The 21,685-nt window shown below is 49.1% G+C and overlaps 1 protein-coding gene across 1 annotated transcript; it reads left to right on the top strand.

The window, feature by feature from the left end:
- The first annotated feature begins 1,616 nt into the window (after positions 1 to 1,616).
- LOC132583303 (zinc finger protein 721-like) lies at positions 1,617 to 20,295 on the top strand. The gene is made up of 2 exons (XM_060254966.1): positions 1,617 to 2,968; positions 17,270 to 20,295. The coding sequence occupies exons 1-2, from the start codon at positions 1,693 to 1,695 to the stop codon at positions 20,293 to 20,295; spliced, it is 4,302 nt and encodes a 1,433-aa protein (XP_060110949.1). The 5' UTR covers positions 1,617 to 1,692.
- The last annotated feature ends 1,390 nt before the right edge of the window (positions 20,296 to 21,685 follow it).

The following is a 21,685-nucleotide window of genomic DNA, read 5'->3' as shown; positions in this document are numbered from 1 at the left end:
GGAGTGGATCCACTTTAGTTCTCACTTGATCGCTGAACGGGCTTTTATCTCTCCACCCCAGTGTCTTTCAGTCTGCCTATTTCATCCCGTGTATCTGCTCCGGCATTGCATGTTTCCTAAGGAGAGCAAACGCATAACGTGTGGGTGTCCGACGCGGCGCGCAATTCATTTTAGATGTTTAAACAAACTGCCTGGGAGGCTGGTTGCGATCCGGGCTTCCCAGACGCGTGCAGGTTGGATGGGTGGTTGTGCTCCACGTGTGGCAGGTTGACTGGGGAAAAGGGGTTTGTTATGACATGAGGTTAGGTTGTTATGCACCGAGCTCCTCCTATTCTGGGTTTTGCGGATGCCGAGACAGGCCCGTAGCCAGGATTTTAATAGTTGGGGGCCATGTAAAAAGTTGGGGGGCACTTAGCGACTCCCCTCCCCAGGCCACTGCTGCTGTGACTCAGGGAGCCTAACCTGATCCGATTGGTGGGTCCTTTAAATGGTGTGGGAGGGGCAGCGGCTGCTCCTGGGTACCCCTCCATGCGATTTAAATTGTGGGGGAGGGAGGGGGCACCTCTCAGCTTTCACCCCCATGCTGGTGGCAGGGAGAGGGGGAGAAAGGGTTGTGGCATCTGACAGGAAGTCAGGGGCAGGGGTCCCACAGCCCCCCCCCCCCCCCCCCGTAGCTGCAGACCTGCTTCCTTATATTTTGCTCCAAATCACATTGACTCAAGAGTGTAAATTCCAGGTAGGTGCTATAAGAGGTTTGTGTCTTGCTTTTTTTCTTTTTCTTTTTGCCACATCTCTTCAAAACAACTTCATTTGGGCCTGTGCTAAATTTTGTAATCTGCCTTGAGCCTGGGCAAGAAAAGTGGGCTACAAATAAATAAGGATTGGAAGGTTTTCATTATAGATTTCTTGTGATTTTATCTGAAATAACACTCTCTCCCTATCCCCAGCCCCCGCTTGGTAATCTTAGTGCTGGGGTTGTCCCACGGCAGAGCAGAATTTTATTTTGGAACTAGTAGGGTTATGACAAGAACGGGAGGTTCAATTCTTGATTTCCTTTTTTCTTATTTCTGCAGATGTGTAGGCCATGAATGAGGGATACAAGCCTTCTGGGCTGAAAGAGGAAGTGTCTAATCAACACTGATTCTGAGTTCTGGGAGTTCTCTTGTGACAGCCGGTACTTTTCTAACAGGTTGAAAGAATCTAATGAAGAACATAGTCCTAGACTTGTAGCTGGAAATCTTTCCAAGCAATATGGGCTTTCCAGTAACACATGTAAGGGAAGTTATGATGCCAGTAGGGCCACTGAGAGTGAGCCATATAACGATGGACCAGAAGATGATGATGTGGAATCAAAAGTCCAACCTAGGTTAGAAAAAGAAGGCAGGCAAAATGTCTAACGGATGTAGCGATGGCTTGGGTCTTGATGGAAAGTGTGGATCCTGTCCAGATGAGGCTGAGGAAAGAACCGAGCTGCCCTCTGGCACAGAGTGTGGCACTGACGACAATGATCGTTCAGATGCCAATGCCAGTGGAGGCTTAGCTGGGGAGAATGATCAGCGGTTTCATCTAGGTGAAGATGATAGGCAAGATCTGTCTTCTGATCTTGGTGGTGGTATCAAGCAAGGCTTGGGTGGAGATGCCAATCAGGATTTTCATCCAGATTTGGAAGGAGAGCCAAGCCTTCCAGTGAAAATGGAAGTCAAGGAAGAATTCAGTCCAGAGGTAGATGAAAATTCCAGTGAGGAGATTGTTGAAGAAATGGATCTCAAGGAAGACCTCAATTCAGAGGTGGATAGGGATGATTCTGGCCTCCAGCTAGATGGCAGTGGTCATGACCGAGAGTTAGATGAGGGTGCTGTTCATCCAGAGGCCAGCCTTGACTCTCCTCCTGCTACCTTTTCCTCCATTTTGCCATCAGTGCCGAACAAACCCTACAGATGCTCTGAATGTGGAAAGTGCTTTGGCACCAGCTCTATCCTGGGCCAGCACTGCCGCATCCATAGTGGTGAGAAGCCTTACAAATGCAGTATCTGTGGGAAATGCTTCAGTCGGGGTTCCACCTTCCTTCAGCACCAGCGGACACACACGGGTGAGAAACCCTACAAGTGCCCCGATTGTGGCAGGTGCTTCAGCCGGAGTTCCAACCTCATTCAGCACCAGCGAGTCCATACGGGTGAGAAGCCTTACAAGTGCAGCATCTGTGGCAAGTCTTTCTCTCTCAGCTCTACCCTTATCCAGCACCAGATTATCCACACTGGGGAAAAACCATACAAGTGCCCCGACTGTGGCAAATGCTTCAACCGCAACTCCAACTTGCTGAACCATCGGCGTGTACACACAGGGGAGCGTCCCTTCGCCTGCCGTATTTGTGGCAAGCGGTTTTCCGAAAGCTCCTCCCTCACCCAGCACCTGAGGACGCACACTGGGGAACGTCCTTTCCGGTGTAATGACTGTGGCAAAACATTCTCCCTTAGCTCCACTTTGATCCAGCACCAGGTCACACACACCGGGGAGAAACCTTACGAGTGCCTGGATTGTGGCAAGGCCTTTGGGCTCAGCTCCACCCTGTTGCGCCACCAGCGTGTCCACACTGAGAAGCCATTTGAGTGCCAGGACTGTGGCAAAACCTTTGGTGTCAGCTCCCATTTCTTGCAACACAGGAGAGTCCACACAGGTGAGCGTCCCTTCCAGTGTCTGGACTGCAGCCATGCATTTAGCCAGTGGGCACATTTGGTGCTGCATCAGAAGGTGCATCAAAATGGAACAGACTCCCAGCCCTGCCGTAAGACCCTCTATATTTGCAGCAACTGCGGTAAGAGCTTCCAGCAGAGCTTGCACTTGGCACGGCACCAAGAAATCCATTCTGGGGAAAGACCATACTGCTGTGAGGATTGTGGACATTGGTTCTCCCAGAGTTCCAAGCTGCTGGAACACCAAAAGGTCCACACAGGTGAGAGATCATACCTCTGTCAGGACTGTGGGTGCTGCTTTGGACAGAGACAGCAAGAATGGTACAGAAAAGAGAAAGTATTCTGACAGAAGAGGAGACAGATTGGTCTGATAACTAAGCTTTTGGATTTGGGATGCTGTGGCGTAAGGAATGGGAACATTTCATAGGAGGGTTGGCCAACCTTAAGGGTGGAAAAAAAACGTGGAGGGAGGCCACGGTCAGTAGACATTACTGACCTTATTATCAGGGACATTTTAAATGGATGGAATATAGTAAGAGGGAAGATATTCTCCTCAGAGCCCCACACCTCCCACGAGGGAACATTTATTTCCTCTCAGAATGCATTTTTCAGCAATAGGCACAAGGGACAATTGTCCTCTTGGGGACACTGTTCCCCCAATAACTTGTCAAATATCTATATAGCCTTAATAATTCCCTCAGAAAGCACTTTGTAGCATTAAATCTATACTCCCTCAGTGAACTTGGAACAGTCACAAGGTGGCACATCCTTTGCTTCATTAATAGTCCTCAGCAAGTGCAAGTTTTCTCATAAATACTGTTGCTGTCCCCTCAGATCCCTGTTCTATGTCATTGGCACACGTTATTCCATTAACAACCATCTGAAGGACCTGGTCTAGGCAGTAAGATTTCTGCTGAATTTATTTCATAGCATTACCCTTTATTCCCTGCACAGGGGACTACCAGTGTACCCCCTTCATTTTTACTCTTTTTCCTTTCATAGCTACCCTGAGATTCCCAGAACCATTAGCAGATTTCCCAGTTCTTGCTATCAAATATGGTCTTCCTGCCACCTTTGAGCATCATCCCCAGTTTCTACCCCCTCTTTGGACCTCTAAATTGAAGTCTCTGGAATTGTGGAGGGAAACTTCCGCCCCCCCCCCCTCCAAATGGAGAAAAATCTGTTAACTACTGTGGTAATCAGTAGCTTTTGAAAGTAAACTTTATTTACACCTCTAAGAATGCTATAAACATTATGCATCATTGAATTAGCACTTACATGTTGCACTGTTTCATGTAATTATGAGAGAAATCAGAAATGTCTGTATAATTTAACTCATTCAAACACTGTTCAATAATCTACCTAATGGTGGCTCTCTGATCCAGTTAATCTATGCAGAACCGGGCAGGCCTGTTGACTGTGAATGGTATTAGATTTACTGAAGTATTCATAGGATTGAGCTAAGCTGAGCTACTAATTGTATGAGGTCTTACTTCAGAGGAAGCATGTGTAAGGCAGAGAAATGGTTTCCATTGAACAGAATGAGGCTATAATTTCAGATGGGGGTGTTGGTTCAAAAAAGTAAAAGCCAGGTAATACCTTTTGGTAAGGCCTACCAAATGACACACAACAGAGTGCAGACTTCCTGTGCTTGGCAGAACTCTTTGCCAGACTAGATGATAAAAAAATTACAAAACTACAAAAGGGCATGTCTAAAAAAGCAGATGTTTCATGGGGCCGTGGTTACTTGTGATTAACTGAATATGAATAACTTAACTGGATGAGGGCTAATAAATAGGATGCGGACTGTAAACTCAACACTGTGATATAATCAAAAGCACCTTTCTGAAGGGTTCAGCAAAGCAATGTCAAGGTTTTCCAATAAATATATATTTAAAGTGCCAAAATAATTTTTCTGTCTTAATCGTAATGTGTTGGGTTGAGCTTCCATGACTGATTCTCTGAGGTTCAAAGGTAATGACTCATGTATTGCTGCCTCCCAAACATTTCCCACCCCCCATTGTTAGCATTCTGAGGGAAAAAAGTGATTTCACAAGATTGCTTCCTCTGTGTGTTTGGTTTGTTCATTGGCATATTGGCACATTCTTGCATTCTTGGGAACAAAGACAAATGTACTCATTGACCTTTATTATGGCCCCCTCCCTGTATCTGTTGAAATAGTGGTCCAGTCAGGATGAAAAGGCATTTATCTTTAAGGCTGTCATTGAGTTAGGGGCAAATGGTATTGTGGATGGATAATTTCTCAACTTCCAACTTGGTTCTAAGAAACCAGGCCCAGAAGAATAGGCAGCTCTGTGGTGATGGGGCTACCAGAGATCAGCTGGACCCCTCGAGTCCCTTCCCAAACCTAGGGGTAATAAAGGGGTAAAACAGTTAGACCAAATCTGTTTTTTGGGGGCAGGAACTTGATGATCTCTGATGGGAACTGAGAACGACCGAGTTAGAGCTTCCCCTCAGCCCCAGCCCCAACTGATGCTTAGCTTTCCCTCAGAGAAGGATGATGCTTAGCTTTCCCTCAGACACATTCATGTCCAAAAATCTTTAATAGTTATCTGTTGCCCCTTCTACATTTTCTCTCCATTTTTTGTTGTGTACTTAGAAGCCAGTGTGTACTCTGAAATGTGATCTGCTGAATGAAAGCATGCAAATATAAGTGCAAACATATTTGAAAAACACCCCTAAGAGTCCTTACTCCATTTCCACACATGCAAAATGGCTGCTGTACAGGTTGGAAGGTGGCTGGGAATTGGTTCTGAAGCTGATCAGGAGCCACATAGTTATGTGTTGGGAGGAGGTCATTTCCTGTTGTGTCTCTTGTGAGTCTGGGATGTAAAACATGTTGTTGGGTCTTCATCTGTTGTTTAGTGCAGTACACTCTACAGACTTAAGCAAATTATGGAGTGTCCTCTTCTCTGCTAGCTGAAAGGAATGGGGACGGCCTGTCTGGAGAAAGTTACCTCACTGGGGATTTGGAGATTGCTTGAGGGAGGGATGTATATGGACTGTGTAAAGAATCATTGTTCTAAATGATAGAACAAAGTCTGAGTCCAGGGGCACCTTTAAGACCTGCAAAATTTAATTCTGAGTATAAGCTTTTGTGTGCATGACACTTCTTTTGTAAGAAGGTAAGAATCTCTTTGCTGGATCAACACTGTCCATTCTGCATTCTGTATTTAACATGTCCCTGGGAAAACTATAAGGAAGCAAGAAGCAATGTTGGCCTTTGACCTCAGCCCCATTGTCTAGAACAGGGGTCCTCAAACTTTTTAAATAGGGGGCCAGTTCACTGTCCCTCAGACTGTTGGAGGGCCGGACTGCCGTTACTGTACAAGGCCGCGGGCCGTCAGTTCTCCGTCTTCTGCATCTCTCTCCCTTTCCCACACCACACACCCCGGCCTGGGAACTCACCTCACCTCGGTATCACCTCACACTCTGTCTCCGCCGCCTCAGCCCAGTGCTGGAAGTGTGCGTTGCTAACGCGAGTTTAGGTCGAACGTCACTTCCGGTCTGATTTTGCCATAACCCGGTGGGCCGCATAAACATCCTCAGCGGGCCGCATCTGGCCCGCGGGCCGTAGTTTGAGGACCCCTGGTCTAGAATAATGCTGTAGCACTGCAGCCATGTGAGCAGGAAAATTCCTCATTCAAAACTTATAGACATGAACATGCCAATCTTACAGACATGAACCTTTCCCTTCAGTTTCTCCCATTTGTATTTTTGGATAACAACATTGGCATAGGACTGTTGGGAAGGATTAATAAATGAATAGCTGTTGAAATTCTTGGAACAGGAGAAGAAGATGATATTGGATTTATATCCCGCCCTCCACTCCGAAGAGTCTCAGAGCGGCTCACAATCTCCTTTACCTTCCTCCCCCACAACAGACACCCTGTGAGGTGGGTGGGGCTGGAGAGGGCTCTCACAGCAGCTGCCCTTTCAAGGACAACCTCTGCTAGAGCTATGGCTGACCCAAGGCCATTCCAGCAGGTGCAAGTGGAGGAGTGGGGCATCAAACCCGGTTCTCCCAGATAAGAGTCCGCACACTTAACCACTACACCAAACTGGCTCTCTTAATCTGTCCCTTAAACTGAGTGTGAACTGAGGAAACGGGACAGTTGGAGCTTCTCAGGACATGGACTGAAATAACATCTCAGTACCCACGGTGGGTAACAACAGCAGGGGTAGAATTCTAGCAGGAGCTCCTTTGCATATTTGGTCACACCCCTCTGATGTAACCAATCCTCCAAGAGCTTACAAGACTCTTTTGTAAGCTCTTGGAGGATTGGCTACATCGGGTATGTGGTCTAATATGCAAAGGAGCTCCTGCTAGAATTCCACTCCTGAACAACAGTATAAAATTAAAATAAAATTTTGTTGCTATAATAATAAACTTAAAAACAAAAACTATTAAATAACATCCCTTCTAGTGTCCATCACTGCAACTTGCGGTAATAATGTCATAATTTAAATCCAAGAATCAAGTTAACCAGGGAAAAAGATTAGGAACTCCTCCTCCCTGGTCATGTTTCATTTGGGTCTCCAGGGTTCATTTTTGTCCTAAATCCTGACTTTCTATGAAATTTTAAAAAGAACAACTACTACTTGCTAACCAACTTATTTTGAGCTCAAGACAGCTTACCGTATCAATAAAACAAACACAGCAAGAACAGAGCAACTGGGTTGAAATAAATATGGGAACGTGCAGCACCAGCAGTGATTCCTAAAATCAGCAGCCAGAAGTGGTCCAAAGCAAAATTAACTTGTATGCTTACTGCATAAAGAGCAGCCTTGCTAGTCCTCTGGATGGTTATTCTGAAGTCTTGGGGCAATTACAGTTAAGGCCCTGCTTTTAGTAACTGCACATGCAGCAGGCCTTATCTGTCAAAGTCCAGCAATGTTTCCAGAGAGCAAAGCGGTCTCTGATGGATGTAACTTGCAAATTATGTAGATCCTACACCAGAAAATCAAAAATCTTTGGTGGTTCACATTTTGGTTGGTAGAACTGCAAATGACAATCCTTTCTCTTTTGTCAAGCACGCTGCCTACTGGCAAAATTATATAATTAAACGCTCGGAAGCTCATGTGTGGGTTTGATTGCATGATTAAGAATTAATTTCTTCATTTGCCTGGGGAAACAGGGTGCTTGCTAGAACCATAACCACAAAAGTTTTCTGTGCCTCTAAATGGCTCAGAAGAAACCTCAAAGAACGCTTCTGACTGCTCTCTGCCAACTGAATCAAACACCCACTCCCATTCTAGAGCTGGAGAAAGAACCCCAAAGTCCTTTTGCCCTGCAAAGTTCGTTCTTTCTTTCTTTCTGAACATAAGAACATAACAGAAGCCATGTTGGATCAGGCCAACGGCCCATCAAGTCCAACACTCTGTGTCACACAGTGGCAAAAATTTTTATATACACACATACACTGTGGCTAATAGCCACGGATGGACCTGTGCTCCATATTTTTACCTAAACCCCTCTTGAAGGTGGCTATATTTGTGGCCGCCACCATCTCCTGTGGCAGTGAATTCCACATGTTAATCACCCTTTGGTTCCACATGTTAATCACCCTTCCTTCCTTCCTTCCTTGCTCCTGTATCCCAAAAGTCCCAGGGCGGTGGCAGGTTTATCTGGGACAAAGCAAAGCGTCACCTGTGGGATTCCTGCCTGTTACCGTAACGTTAAACCCTTACAAGAACCTACTAAAAAGGCAGAGGGAGCCTGCGTCTGGGTATCCTGGATTGGGCAGCGTCAGTTCTTTTTGCTCTTTAAGCTGGGATAGAACCCAAGAGTCCGGGCTCCCTGATCCAAGAGCAATTTTAAACCATATATTAGAAAAGAAATGCATCGGGACGGGCCCTGGCAAGCAGAGAACGGCTAGTTCCCTTCCCCCTCTCCCCACCCTTAGACCTCTCCCCAAATTCTGCTTCTCCGAAGAATCCAGGAACCCTGCCAGTGCTTAAACGCACCGCGGCTTGCAAAGGACCCCACCGCATCCTGGACTCCCAGTTTTTTTCCTTCCTCTGGATGCCCCGTCCTTTGCGCCGGCGAGGTCTCTCCCATCCGCCCCTTTGAGGTTAAATGGTTAAGCACCATAGAGAAGGCCTTTTTCTCCCTCTCCTTTCCCTTTCCAGCCAACGGCGATAGCAGCGGCGGCGGCGGCGGAAGAGGGGGAACTTCGCAGAGGAGGGAACTTCCTCCGCCTCCTTCCCAGTCACCCTGAGCCCCGGTGGCTGCTGAGCTGGGACCAGGCTGGGGGGCTTGCAGTGCGGGTGGGGGGAGCGCCTGGGGCTCGCTTCCCCGCATGGGGGGGCTCCCCCGGGGCAGATCTCCCCGAGAACCCCGTTGCCGCGCAGGGCTCAGCGCTTCTGGTGAGTCTTGGGTGCTTGGCACAGAAGCTGGAAAATGGGTGCATTTGGGGGTAGCTCTGCAAACAAAAGAGCGGCTGGGCACCGGCGGCTGGGCGGAGGGGCCCGATCCAGGGCTTGGCAAAGCAAAAAAGACATGGTGATTCACAGGAGTGTTCAGATGAGATGGCAGTGGGGGTGTTTTGCAGGGGTGGGGGCATAGTGAAGATGGCAGAACACGGGTTAGTTTTTCTCCCTGTGTGAGTTTCACCCCTGGGATGGTGAATGTACTTTTTTTTCAGCCGAAGCGAGGTACCTGCGGTTGATTCTGGACGTGGGAGAAGAAGATAACATTTATCTAGCTTAACTAATGAAGATCAAGGGGGGCTGGAGCTGGGAACGATCGTGTGGCTCTTCTGAAGCAGTTGGGGGGAAGAGGATTAGCGTGAGACTCTGTAATGAGGACCAACCCCCCCTCTCACTGAAAATGTTTGCCCTTTAAGTAGGTGCTTTTGCTGGGATTCAGATGCATCCCACCCTGTCCCTGTATAATACCATAGTGGTTCTTGTCCATTTCCTCTGCTTCTCTTACAAATAGGAATTTTAAAAGTTGCATTTGTGAATGACCAACAGTCGCATTGGGTTCTGTGGAAATGGATGAAGCCTGTTACTTAGTCTTCATTCCCGAACCTGAACAAAGCCTGAATGAATGTAATTGCATTTTGCTTTGACTTCACCCCTGCATTTTGACTTTGTCTGTTTACATGTTCTTTGCTTGTGATCACAACAGGAAACTAGTGTTGTAGATCTAGCTATTTAGTGTATCCCTCTCCCTTCCTCTAGGACAGGGGTGGCCAAACTTGCTTAACGTAAGAGCCACGTAGAATAAACATCAGATGTTTGAGAGCTGTAAGACATGAACGTCAAATGTTTGAGGGAAGGAAGGAAAATAGGTGGGAGAGAGGTAGGTGGAAAGAAAGCAACTTTAACTTTTAATGCATTCTCCAAGCTGCCAGCTGGCTTGGGTTGGAGAAGGGATTTAAAGAGTCAAATGCCTTCTCCAAGCTGGCTAACGGGGCAATGGGGGCTTCAAGAGCCACACAATATGTGTGAAAGAGCCACATGTGGCTCCCAAGCCACAGTTTGGCTGCCCCTGCTCTAGGAGCTCAGGGTGGCCACATGATACTCCTCTCTATTTTATCCTCCCAACAACCCTACAAGGTAGGATGAGCTGACAGAGAATGAGTTATGTGGCAAACAGGGATTTGAATTTGGGTCTCCATGGGCCTAATCACTGCATTGTGCTGGCGCTGTGCTGAGCTGACAGAGTGAATGCCTCTGCTATTTCTAGCCCCTCTGGAGTCTGCCCACTTTCGCCAGATCATTTTGATTAATTCTTGTCCTTCCCTTACAATTTGTGGCAGGGCTGATAGTGAGGCTGGCTTCCACCCACTGGAATATATCTTTGAGCACAGGACTTCTTGCTCTTGTTTGCAAAGTATCTCTGGGTATGTCTTTTTCGGATACCCAGGAATCAGAGAGGACTTTGTATCCGTACTTGAATCTTTCAGGCACCTGATAGAGATTAGCTGCGAAGGCTCAGTTGAGCTATTGCCTCTAGATAAAGGCAGAAGCGGGATTGGCTCTTTCAGTGCATATCTTTGGTATGATTCTGTGCTGCTAAGATTTCAGTTGGTTTCTCGTATGTTTTCTCTTTGCATAGAATCTCTGCTGGTTGAGGCTGTAATGGGTACATGTGGAAGGTCCAAGTTCAATCCCTGGCATCTCCAGCTAGATAGACCAGTGGCAGCTTCATATGTGTTTGGGCTTGAGCATAACAGTGCAGGGAAGCGGGTGTCAGACTTAGTTCCTTTGCCAAAGAAGCACCAAGGTGCCATCTGGAGCTAAGCACGCTTCCCTGCCTTGTGCTCCACACCTTTCCTCTTGATTCAGCTTGGCCTGGGGCAAAGCCGGTTCAGGATTCTGAGTCAACAGTGCAAAAACAGGGCTTGAGGCAGGTGGGGGCGGCGAGTGTTACTTCGCTGAAACCAGCAATTAGCTTAGTAGGTTTTTTAAAAACCCGAAAGGCAAAGGGGGAGGAGGGAGGGAAGACAGCAAAGATGGAAGAAGAGGTTGGTGTATGTGCAAACCATTTAGTAAAGGCTAGAGAAACAGTATCTTTTTTTTTTTTTAATTTTGTGTATGTGTGTGGTTGCACCTGGAAGTCATATCGACCTCTGGTGATTGACCCCTACTGGGGGCCTGGAGGATATTCAGAGAGGTGACTCAATAGAGCAGGGGTAGCCAAATTGTGGCTTGGGAGCCACATGTGGCTCTTTCACACATATTGTGTGGCTCTCAAAACCCCCACCGCCCCATCAGCTGGCTTGGAGAAGGCATTTCCCAAGCCAAGTCAGCCAGCAGCTTGGAGAATGCATTTAAAGTTGCTTTCTTTCCACCTCCCTCTCCCCATCTATTTTTATTTTTCCTTCATTCCTTCCAACATCTGACGTTCATTCCTTCCAACATCTGACGTTCATTGTCTTGTGACTCTCAAACATCTGACATTTATTCTGTGTAGCTCTTACGTTAAGCAAGTTTGGCCACCCCTGGAATACAGCCTGCCCTCCAGACTGGGTATTTCAAGGAAATCTCCCATTCGAGTACTAACCACAGTTGACCCTGCTTAGCTTCCAAGATCTGACAGGGTCGGGCTTGCCTGGCGATCCAGGTCAGGGGAGAATGTCCCAGGCTAGTCTGATCTCATCTAAGCTAAGAAGGTTAGCGCTTGGATGAGAGACCACCAAGGGTCGCTACGCAGAGACTGGCAATGGCAAGCCACCTCTGAATGTTTCGTGCCTTAAAAAAAACGTTACAGGGTAGCCATAAATGGGCTTTTCGCCATCAATAATGTATCAGGGTAAGAGGAATAAATTACAGCTGCTGTGAAGCAGGGATGGGGTTGTTTGAGAAACCGATGGTAGTTCTCATGGGAATTGAGAATCATAAGCCAGGCCAGCTCCCTTACTGGGAGAGAGGTGTATGTTTGTCTAAAACTCCAGCCTATACAGGGCACTGTGCAGTCTACAATGCCAGCCACTTATTTCAATTCTGGTTTGCATCTGGTCTTGCTGGAGAGACCCTTTGGAAGCTTAGGAGAATGGCCAGGCTTCACGCCCCCCCCCCCCCCCCAAGAGGCCTCCCAAGAAGCCCATTGCTGTCATTGCCTGTCCTCTGACACACCTAACTTGTCTCAAGGGTGAGCAGTTGCCGAGTCAGACATAAAGTCTCACGGGGTCCGAGTTTTGTAAGTGACTTTCAAGTTGCTGACTTTGAATGAGATGAAGAACTGGGTTCTCTCCTGAAGTTGACGTCCTCTTCTGTGTGTCTGCGTCTCAAGGCCAGTTTGCTGTAGTGAGAGGCAGTTCGGTGTAGCGGTTAAGAGCCAGGGACTCTAATTGGGAGAATTGGGTTGGATTCCTCACACCTCCGTGTGCAGCTGCTGGGCAAGCCACAGTTCTCTCAGAGCTGTTCTCTCCAGAGCAGTTCTTGCAGAGCTCTCTCAGCTTCACCCACCTTACAGGGTATCTGTTGTGGGGAGAGGAAGATTTGAAAACTGCTCTGAGACTCTGAGTGAAGACCGGGATATCAATTCAACCTCCTCCTCCTTTGTGTGTCTGTGTCTCAGTGCTGACTCATGCCATTTTGGTGTAGTGGTTAAATGTGCAGACTCTTACCTGGGAGAACTGGGTTTGATTCCCCGCTCCTCCATTTGCAGCTGCTGGAATGGCCTTGGGTTAGCCATAGCACTCATAGGAGTTGTCCTTGAAAGGGCAGCTGCTGTTAAGAGCTCTCTCAGCCCCACCCCCCTCACAGGGTGTCTGTTGTGGGGGGAGAAGATATAGGAGATTGTAAGCCACTCTGATTCAGAGAGAAGGGTGGGGTATAAACCTGCAGTCTCTTCTTCTTCCTCCCCCTCCTCCTTTGGAATGCCGAAAGTCAGAGACAGCCTGCCCACTAAGTGAACCTAGGTGATTGCGTAGGGCGCCAGAAGCAGACAGGCATCGGGTAGCCTGATTGTCTTGCCACCATGTCATCAGGGTCTACCATGGCAATTGGTGAGCTTGGGAGGCACCCCTGGTCCTAGTGGGTGCTCCACAGGGAGCCTACTCATTCCGTTTTCCCCTCTGTCGCAGGAGTGGAGCAGGTGGGCCCTTGGCTTCCCACCTCTCTATGGGGGTGTTGGGCAAGGAGAGAAGCACAGGGAAGGGGGAGTGCAGGTGGCTCAACTGCAGCATTGTGTGTTTGTGTGTGCGTGAAGGCAGGAGACACCTTCCCTGCCTAGACTGCAAAACTGCCTTGGGCCAACTCTGGCAAAAGTTCTGGTGTGTATCCAGATGCCTGATCACTGCTTTTGGGCGTTCCAAGCCTGATTTACCCATGTGGCTCCATCAAAAACAGGAAATTTGTGGTGGCTTTGCCCTACCTCTTCTACGTACAAGTGCTCATTTCAATCTCCTCCATGTGGCCCTAGGGAGGTAATAATAATGGTCTGATGCAAAAGGATCCAGATGTTGAAGGCAGGCTTTGCATCTGCATGTACTATGGCAGCAGAGAAGGGAGGAAGCAGCTAGCAGCTGCTCAAGTGGACTGTGCCACTACTTCCAAGTAAAGAGGTGGTGGCTATAAGGTGTCTCCATCCCGATGAAGTTGGATGCTCCGTGTTTCCAGTGAATGTGGATGTTTAGAGGGCAGCCGATCGCAGACAGATAGGACTTTTGCCATAGAGATGTGGGAGTACAGAGCGACTCCTTCATTCCAACAGGGTAGCTTTCAGACAGGAACAGGAAGTGAAGTGCATTTCGCTCTATGGCCAGGTTCTTGCTTGCTGGGTGGCCATTGCTGAGTGTGTCTTTTTATGATTGTTACCTTTCCCTGAAATGGCTGGTCATGGCCAAAGCACAGTTAGCAAGGCTGATGTGTAGTGATTCTTATTTGCCTAGCAGCAGGGGTGGAATTCTAGAAGGAGGTCCTTTGCATATTAGGCCACACACCCCTGATGTAGCCAATCCTCCAAGAGCTTACAAAAAAGAGCCTTGTAAGCTCTTGGAGGATTGGCTACATCAGGTGGGTGTGGCCTAAAATGCAAAGGAGCTCCTGCTAGAATTCCACCCCTGCCTAGCTGTCAAACCTGCCCTCCTTTCAGAAATTTGTCAGAAATCGGTGCTGCTTACCGATGTTCTCAAAAAGCTGGGCCAGGATTGGAGGGATGATTTCACCACCTCAGAGTAAGAATGTTTCTTGTTTTCAGATGATGTTGACCCTCAAAATGGAGCCTTGATGCCTTCCGTTGCATACTGGGAATCCACAAAGTCTGAACAGAGAAATCATGCAGGAGAACTCAGAAGACGACGGTCCCATGGGTATGTCTTGGGATCTTTGCCTACTGTTAGCTCAAATCAAAACACTGGTTCAGGGTGGGGGAACTGTGGGCTGTTGGCAAAATTCAGTTGGAGATGGAGGAGAGCAAAATGAAAGCAGAGTTCTGATACTGGTGAGATCTAGAAAGCGGTGGAGGAAACTTTAACTGTGTGAGGTGTGTGGCAGACACATGCATATGGGCAAATGTTGGCTCTGGAAATTAGGGGCTGGATCCAGTATCACATTTCCACTTGTGCTAGATCTCTTGCAGAAGCAGAAATGCAAGAAAAAGACCTCTTGTTCTAAGGCACCCTTATTGCATCCCCACTTGTATTTCTGTTTGTGCAAGATCTTGGGCATCTAATTTTGGGGCACTGCAGCATATGGGGAGGAGAACTTTCGGTGTTACACAGACCTAGGCCATGGACTTCTAGAGTTTGCATCAAACTGTTGGAAAGGACAAAGCCCATTGGAGCCGTGGAGATGGTGGATGTCAGCAGAACACAGTCTGCTCATCCAATTGTACAGCAGCATCTCTTGGATACTGTCTCTGGTGGGACAGAGGTTTGCTACCTACTCAGACAGACCCAGGGCTGATGTAGCTCTCTGGTGTTCATAGTTTATTGATTCATGTAGGTTTGTCCACTGAGAAAGCCTTCTGTGTCATGGAGGATTCTGGGAGATGTTGTAAGTGGATGTGTTTGGTTTTATAGGGCTCTGGCCAGGCTGGTCAACTGAGCCAAGTCTAATTCAAGAAATCTCTGGGGACTTTGGAGCTGGACCCAGGAGACTTTGGGGGTGAAGCCGGGAGCAAGGTTGTGACAAGCATAATTGAAATCCAAAGGGAGTTCTGACCATCACATTTAAAGGGATCACACTCCTTTTAAAAGCCTTCCCTCCACTGGAAATAATGAAGGATAGAGCACCTTCTTTCGGGGCTCATAGAATTGGACCCCCTGGTCCAACCTTTTAGAAACTTGGAGAGTGTTTTTGGGAGAGGCATTGGATGCTATGTTGAAAATTTGGTGCCTCTACCTCAAAAAACAGCTCCTCCAGAGCCCCAGATACCCATGGATCAATTCTCCATTATATCATTTGGGAATTGGACTTCATAGGGAATAACGGAGTACCCAGCAGACATTTCCCTCCCCCCCACTTTCTGATGACCCTGAAGTGCAGGGAGGGCCTCCAAACTGGGGGATCCCCTGCCCCCACCTGGGGATTGGCAACCCTACATATGTCCTCAACACTCTTCCTTATTGCTGTGTGTGATGGCGCATAATTGGCAGTGGTGGTGAAACCATCTTCCGTGGAACCCCCTGCCCACCATTTCTGATCTTTTGTTGAGGATCTATGAGTCACCTTCTGTGGAAATCCCTGGGTTGCCCAAACACTCTTTGCAGGTTACTGAGATAGCAGAACTTCAGGCAAGGCAGGAGGGTTCTGTCTGAGCCCAGACTCTGTATTTCTAGATCATCTAGAAACAGCTGCTGCAGCTTTGCACTTGGGGGGATGAAAAGAGATGCGTGACGCCGATGGTCCCAGAAGGCTGAAAGAAGACAGGCTCCCAAGGGACCAGCATGCAGGCGGGGAAGCCTGAAGGGATTTTCTTGGAGAAGAAGAACATAACATCTGCAACTCCCTCTTTCTGTTTTGCATTCATACCCAACGCCTATTAATTCCGCAAGACTTGAGATGGCTGACAGATGAGCATCTAGGAGTCTGCACAATTGCAGACATGATGCACAGAGGACAGTCTTGGACGTGGAACAAGGAAAAGGTGGAATTGCCCCATCGCTTGCCAGCCAATCTGGATCTGGGTGAACAGTCTCTCCTGGTTTCTAGTCCTCTTGAGGTCATGTTGGGATCACAGGTAGTTTTTCATGGCAGGGCTGTAGCTCAGGGGTAATGCTTTGCATGTGAAAGGTTCTTAGGTTCAGTCCCTGGCATGACTCTTTAAAAAGATCCCATGTAGCTGATACTGGGAAAAACCATTTTCTCTGGCAGTCTGATGCCAATTGCAGTGGGCATTACTGAAGTAGATGGACTCACCGTTTCACTTGGTATATGCCAACTTTGTTTTTCAGCTCTGAAAAGTTAACTTCTTCAAGATTTCCTCTGATTATCCCCACTCCCCAAAGAACAAAGTTTTAATTGAATATAAAACAGGATACAAATTAGAACCTTAAATAAAACATAAAATTGTACAGTTCACTACTTGCATGAAGTAAATAATCTGAAACACAGAACAAAATTAATTTAAATAGTAGTAATCAGGAATATAACATTTTAAAAATAGATATGATTATTTGGAATAACCTCATTTTCAATAAGGTAATTAATAATGGGATACTAAATTGCAATCAATTTATCTTCTTAAGGGACTGATATATTAGCAGGTTCAACATAGGATGTGATTTTATACATAATGAAATAGTCCCATAATTTGCATTGCCAAGTTCTAATAGAAGGTCTTGTCTCAGAGATCCAGAGTGAAGCTACCACTGATCGTGCAGTGGACAACAATAAGGGAACAGTTTCAGTTTTCATTTGATCACCAGTAGGGCCCAAAACCACCAGCAGTGGAAAAAAATCACCTTTCAAACCGCATTGTTTTCGACAGTTCCTCTGATTATTCATGCTTTTTCTTCTCCCCGCAGGTGATGGAATGGAAGGCGAGCCCTTGGAAGAGGAGATGGAGGTATTACATCCTGAGCCCCACAGCCACATGGATGAGGAGGACTCGGCAACACTGCCACCAGCAGCGGCACCTCCGCCTCGTGGAAAGGGAGACCGCCCTTATGCTTGTGGTGAATGCGGCAAGGCTTTCAGCCAGTGGTCGAAACTGGTGCGCCATCGGCGTATCCACACCGGTGAGCGCCCGAACACGTGCACCGACTGCGGCAAGTCCTTCACGCAGAGCTCCCACCTGGTCCAGCACCGGAGGACGCACACGGGCGAGAAACCCTACGTCTGCGGCGACTGCGGCAAGGCCTTCTCGTGGAGCTCGAACCTGGCTCAGCACCAGCGGACCCACACGGGCGAGAAGCCGTACGTGTGCCGGGAGTGTGGCAAGGCCTTCTCCCAGAGCACCAACCTCATCAAACACCAGCGCAGCCACACGGGCGAGAAACCCTACCGCTGCCCGGAGTGCCCCAAAAGCTTCTACCGCTCCTCGGACCTCATCCAACACCAGATCACCCACACAGGCGAGCGTCCCTTCAAGTGCGACGAGTGCGGGAAGGGGTTCACCCAGAGTGCCAACCTGGTGAAGCATCGCAAGATCCACGCCGGGGAGAAGCCCTTTCGCTGCAACGACTGCGGCAAGACCTTCATCCAGAGCTCGGAGCTGATCCAGCACCAGCGCACGCACTCGGGGGAGAAACCTTATCAGTGCCAAGAATGTGGGAAACGCTTCGGACACGGTGCCACCTTGGTCAAACACCAGCGGCTTCACATGGGGGTCGAGCCCTACCGGTGTGCTGATTGCGGCAAGACTTTTGGGCTCAGCTCAGCGCTGGAGCGCCACCGGCGGTGCCACAGCGAGAGCCGCCCATATGCCTGCGGCGAATGCGGCCAGAGCTTCTCCTTGGCTTCCAACCTGACCCTGCACTCCCGCATCCACCGAGGCGAGAAGCCCTACCGCTGTGCCGATTGCGGCAAGTGCTTTGGCATGAGCTCCACCCTCATCCGCCACCAGCGCATCCACACGGGCGAGAAGCCCTACGCCTGCCCCGACTGTGGGAAGGCCTTTGTCCGTAGCTCGCACCTCACTCAGCACCGGAGAACGCACACGGGGGAGCGGCCCTATCACTGTGAGGAGTGCGGCCGGCGCTTCTCCCAGAGTTCCAACCTCATCACCCACCAGCGCATCCACATGGAGGAGCGCCCCCACGTCTGTCACGGCTGTGGGCGGCGCTTTGCTCAGGAGGACGAGCTGCAGAGCCACCAGCAGGAGGAGGAGGGGAAATGCAGTAGCAAAGAAGAGACCAAAGAACTGCAAGATCACACGAGCGGGAAAGACTGCGAGGACGGTGATGTGCCAGCACTGCACAAAGAGAGTAGTGTGGTGCGTCCTGCCGCCCATCTTTGTAACTTATGTGGGCAGAGCTTCCAAAACAGCACGACGCTTGCACGGCACCGAGAAAGCCACACCTCTTACATATGTATTGAATGCGGGAAGTGTTTTGAGGCTGCCAGAGCCTTGGCCTGCCACAGGGAAAGCCACGCATCGTGGATATGCGGCATTTGCGGGCAGAACTGTGAGGACAGCTTGGCGCTGGAACAGCATGAGGAGACTCATTCCTTGCACATCTGCGGCACCTGTGGGGAGAGTTTTGTGCACAGGGAAGCACTTTCGCTGCACGAGGAGGAAGGGAAATGCAAGGAGCGTGCAGAGTTTTTGCTGGACCAAGACTCTCCTGAGGTGCTCGCGGGTCTGGATGGTGAGGAGGATTTCGGAGATGAGGTTGTCCTGGCGCAACACGGAGGACGTGGGAGAAGCTGCAGGGAGGATAGCCCCGGTCTGGCGGATGAGGAGCAGAGTCCACAAAGGCTTCACCGTTGCTCTGAGTGCACGCAGGCCTTCTCCGATGGCGCAGCCCTTGCCCACCACCAGATTGCCCACGTGCAGGAGAAACTGTACAGGCGGCCAGAGTTTGGGGGCAGCTTAGCCCTTGCCAGGCACCAGAGGGAACACATGCGTGGGAAGCGGTACCGATGCGTGAAGCGTGGTCAAACCTCTTTGGATGCCACGGTCCTCATGCTCCACCAGAAGAATCACGCAGAGGACAAAGCGCACGGGTGCCTTGAATCTGGCGAACCCTTCAGTTCTGACTCAGATCATGATGGGCATCAGAGGACCTGTGAGGGAACGTCTCCTGAGACTGCACGCCATGGAGAGGAGCCTTCCAGAGAACAGTTGCACTCTGGCTCACAGCAGAGCAACCCAAGGCAGGAGGAACCTGTCAGGGAACCTTCGGGTCTTGTTAAGCGCCAGAGAACGGGCTCCAGCGACAAAATTCTCAGCATCCCTGTGGAAGAGAAGTCGTCCTCTTGCGGGCTTTCCTTCCAGGAGAGCTCAGCTTTGGCTTCCTATAAGAAAATGCGCCTTGAAGAAAAGCTTGGCCTGGGTTGCCATGGTGACAGCTTGTTTGTAGAGAGCTCAGCGGTTGCTCTGCCCCTGAGGAGAACCTCTACCGCAGACAAGCCAGCTCCGGTTTCCACCGAAATGGCTGCCCTCATCCGGCTCCCGAGCACCAAGCCGTACAAGTGTCACAACTGCAAGCAAAGCTTTGTGGACGCCACCGGCTTGTCCCGCCACCAGGTTGGCCACATGAAGGACAAGCTGCTGAAGTGCCCGGAGTGTGCCACGGGCTTCCTGGACAGGCTTGCTTTGATCCGGCACCAGATGGAACATACTGCAGAGAAACGGAAGGGGGTGCAAAAGCAGCCCAAAAAACATCGTGGTAAGGAGAGAGACCGCGGAAGTCCCTTGGAATTTGGGGAGAGCTTCACAGAGATCTCAGCCATCCTTTTGCAGAGGGGGGCCCCTGTCTCTGAAAGGGGTGCACCCCAACGGCTGAAAGACCACGGAGCAGACAGAAAACATATCTCAGGCGATGTTTCAGAGCTGACAGAGCCTCCCTACTTTCACCTTGACTTGGGGAAAGCTTCCAGTGCTGGCAATGTGCTGGCCTACCGCCATGCGCAACAGGATAGGGGCAAACACATAGCGCATCCCGAACCCGGGAAAATACCCAGGAACAGTTCGATGCTGCTGCGGCACCTCCAGAACCACATGGCAGAGAAACCGTGATTCATGTGAAACTGGGAGATGTGCCAGTTCTCCAGAGGTTGGAGGGTCTGACGCAAGAGATTCCCCGGAATGCTCAGAGCATGTTTAGGTGGGGGCGGGGCGGCGGGCAGGAGAACATAATGAAGGGCCACGTGCTGGCCCAATGGTTGCAATGTGCCCCAGATGGAGAAGAAGGTATTACTGACATTATTACTATTAGGACGTGTGCACTTGGACAGAATTAGGATGTGTGTGAAGTTGTAGAAAATAATGCAGGAGGAGAGACCCTTACATATTTTTTTAAACCAGCAAAATATGGAATGGGTCCACCTATCCCAATATGCACTTTTTGTTTTGCTTCTCGTTTCCTGGGTTTCATTTTCCCCATTCACACAAACACACTGTGTATCCCTCGTTCTCCAGATCTTTAGGGTGGGATGATCAAGAACTGAAGGACAGTGTGGAGGCATTGTCCAGAATGTGGGTCATGGTCAGTGGGGAGCAACTGTTTTGGGGTGTGTGTGGGGTGAATGTGGCAGTGATAGAGGCTCAGACCAAATTCCAACTAGCCTAATGCCGTTCTCACACTCCTCTTCTCCACGGGGCTTCCATTGGATTTCACACTATCTGCCCCGGGGCTGCAACTAGCTTCACCTTTTTCGTGTGGCAAACAGAAACTGGTTTTTAGAGGATCTTGTTTGCTGTGTGAGAGGCAGAGCGAGTTGCAGCCTCGGCAGCTTGTGCAAAATCCGACAGAAGCCCCGCTGAGAAGAGAAGAGTGAAAGCAAGGTAAGGCCAGTGGGAAATCGGTCTCCGTCTTCCCAACTCTCTCTTCCCTCTCCTCTCCTAGTAGGTTCCCAGTGCGTTTTCCAGAAAAGCTACTGCGCTGTGTATAAGGTCTGAGAGAGGAGTTATTTCTCTGGATTAATGGAATTCCCTTTTCCCTCACGAAATGGCTGTCATCTGCACTTCCAGTCACACTGCTTACCAAATGTCATCTTTTGATCATAGCAAGGAAATTTTGATGGTAGCTTTCACATGTTGACCTTTAACTTTCTGTCTGGTTCCAATGGCATGGCTCTGGAGATACTTTCATCCCAGGGGATAACATGAGTGAGTCCCAAATATTTTGTGCCTTCCACCTGTCAGATTTTTCCTCCTTGATGTAAAGTCTAAGGCAGGGGTCCCCAACCCTTTTGAGCTTGTGGGCACCTTTGGAATGTTGACACAGGGTTCTGGGCACAATCGCAAAATGTCTGACAAGCAGTGTTCCCTTAAGCTGTGGAGTTCTGTGAGGAAAAATTCTACTTTGTGAGCTACTGGAATAAAACTGTGAGCTACTGCATCAATTACTTTGCTCTGGGGCCATTTTTCCTGAGCTAAGGCAAAAATGTGTGAGGCAAAGGCTAAA

This window comes from Heteronotia binoei, chromosome 15, assembly GCF_032191835.1.
Source record: "Heteronotia binoei isolate CCM8104 ecotype False Entrance Well chromosome 15, APGP_CSIRO_Hbin_v1, whole genome shotgun sequence".
NCBI classification, from domain to species: Eukaryota; Metazoa; Chordata; class Lepidosauria; order Squamata; family Gekkonidae; genus Heteronotia; species Heteronotia binoei.
Note: the sequence above shows the minus strand (reverse complement) of the source record. Positions and strands in the feature narration are given on the sequence as shown.

What these genes read in the sequence shown, in the direction of transcription:
- LOC132583303 (XM_060254966.1), top strand. Translation starts at nt 1,693, where the DNA reads ATGGAAGTCAAGGAAGAATTCAGTCCAGAGGTAGATGAAAATTCCAGT. An exon ending in AGGTGAGAGATCATACCTCT is followed by an intron (nt 2,969 to 17,269) that starts GTCAGGACTGTG and finishes GTGGAAAGGGAG; the next exon opens with ACCGCCCTTATGCTTGTGGT.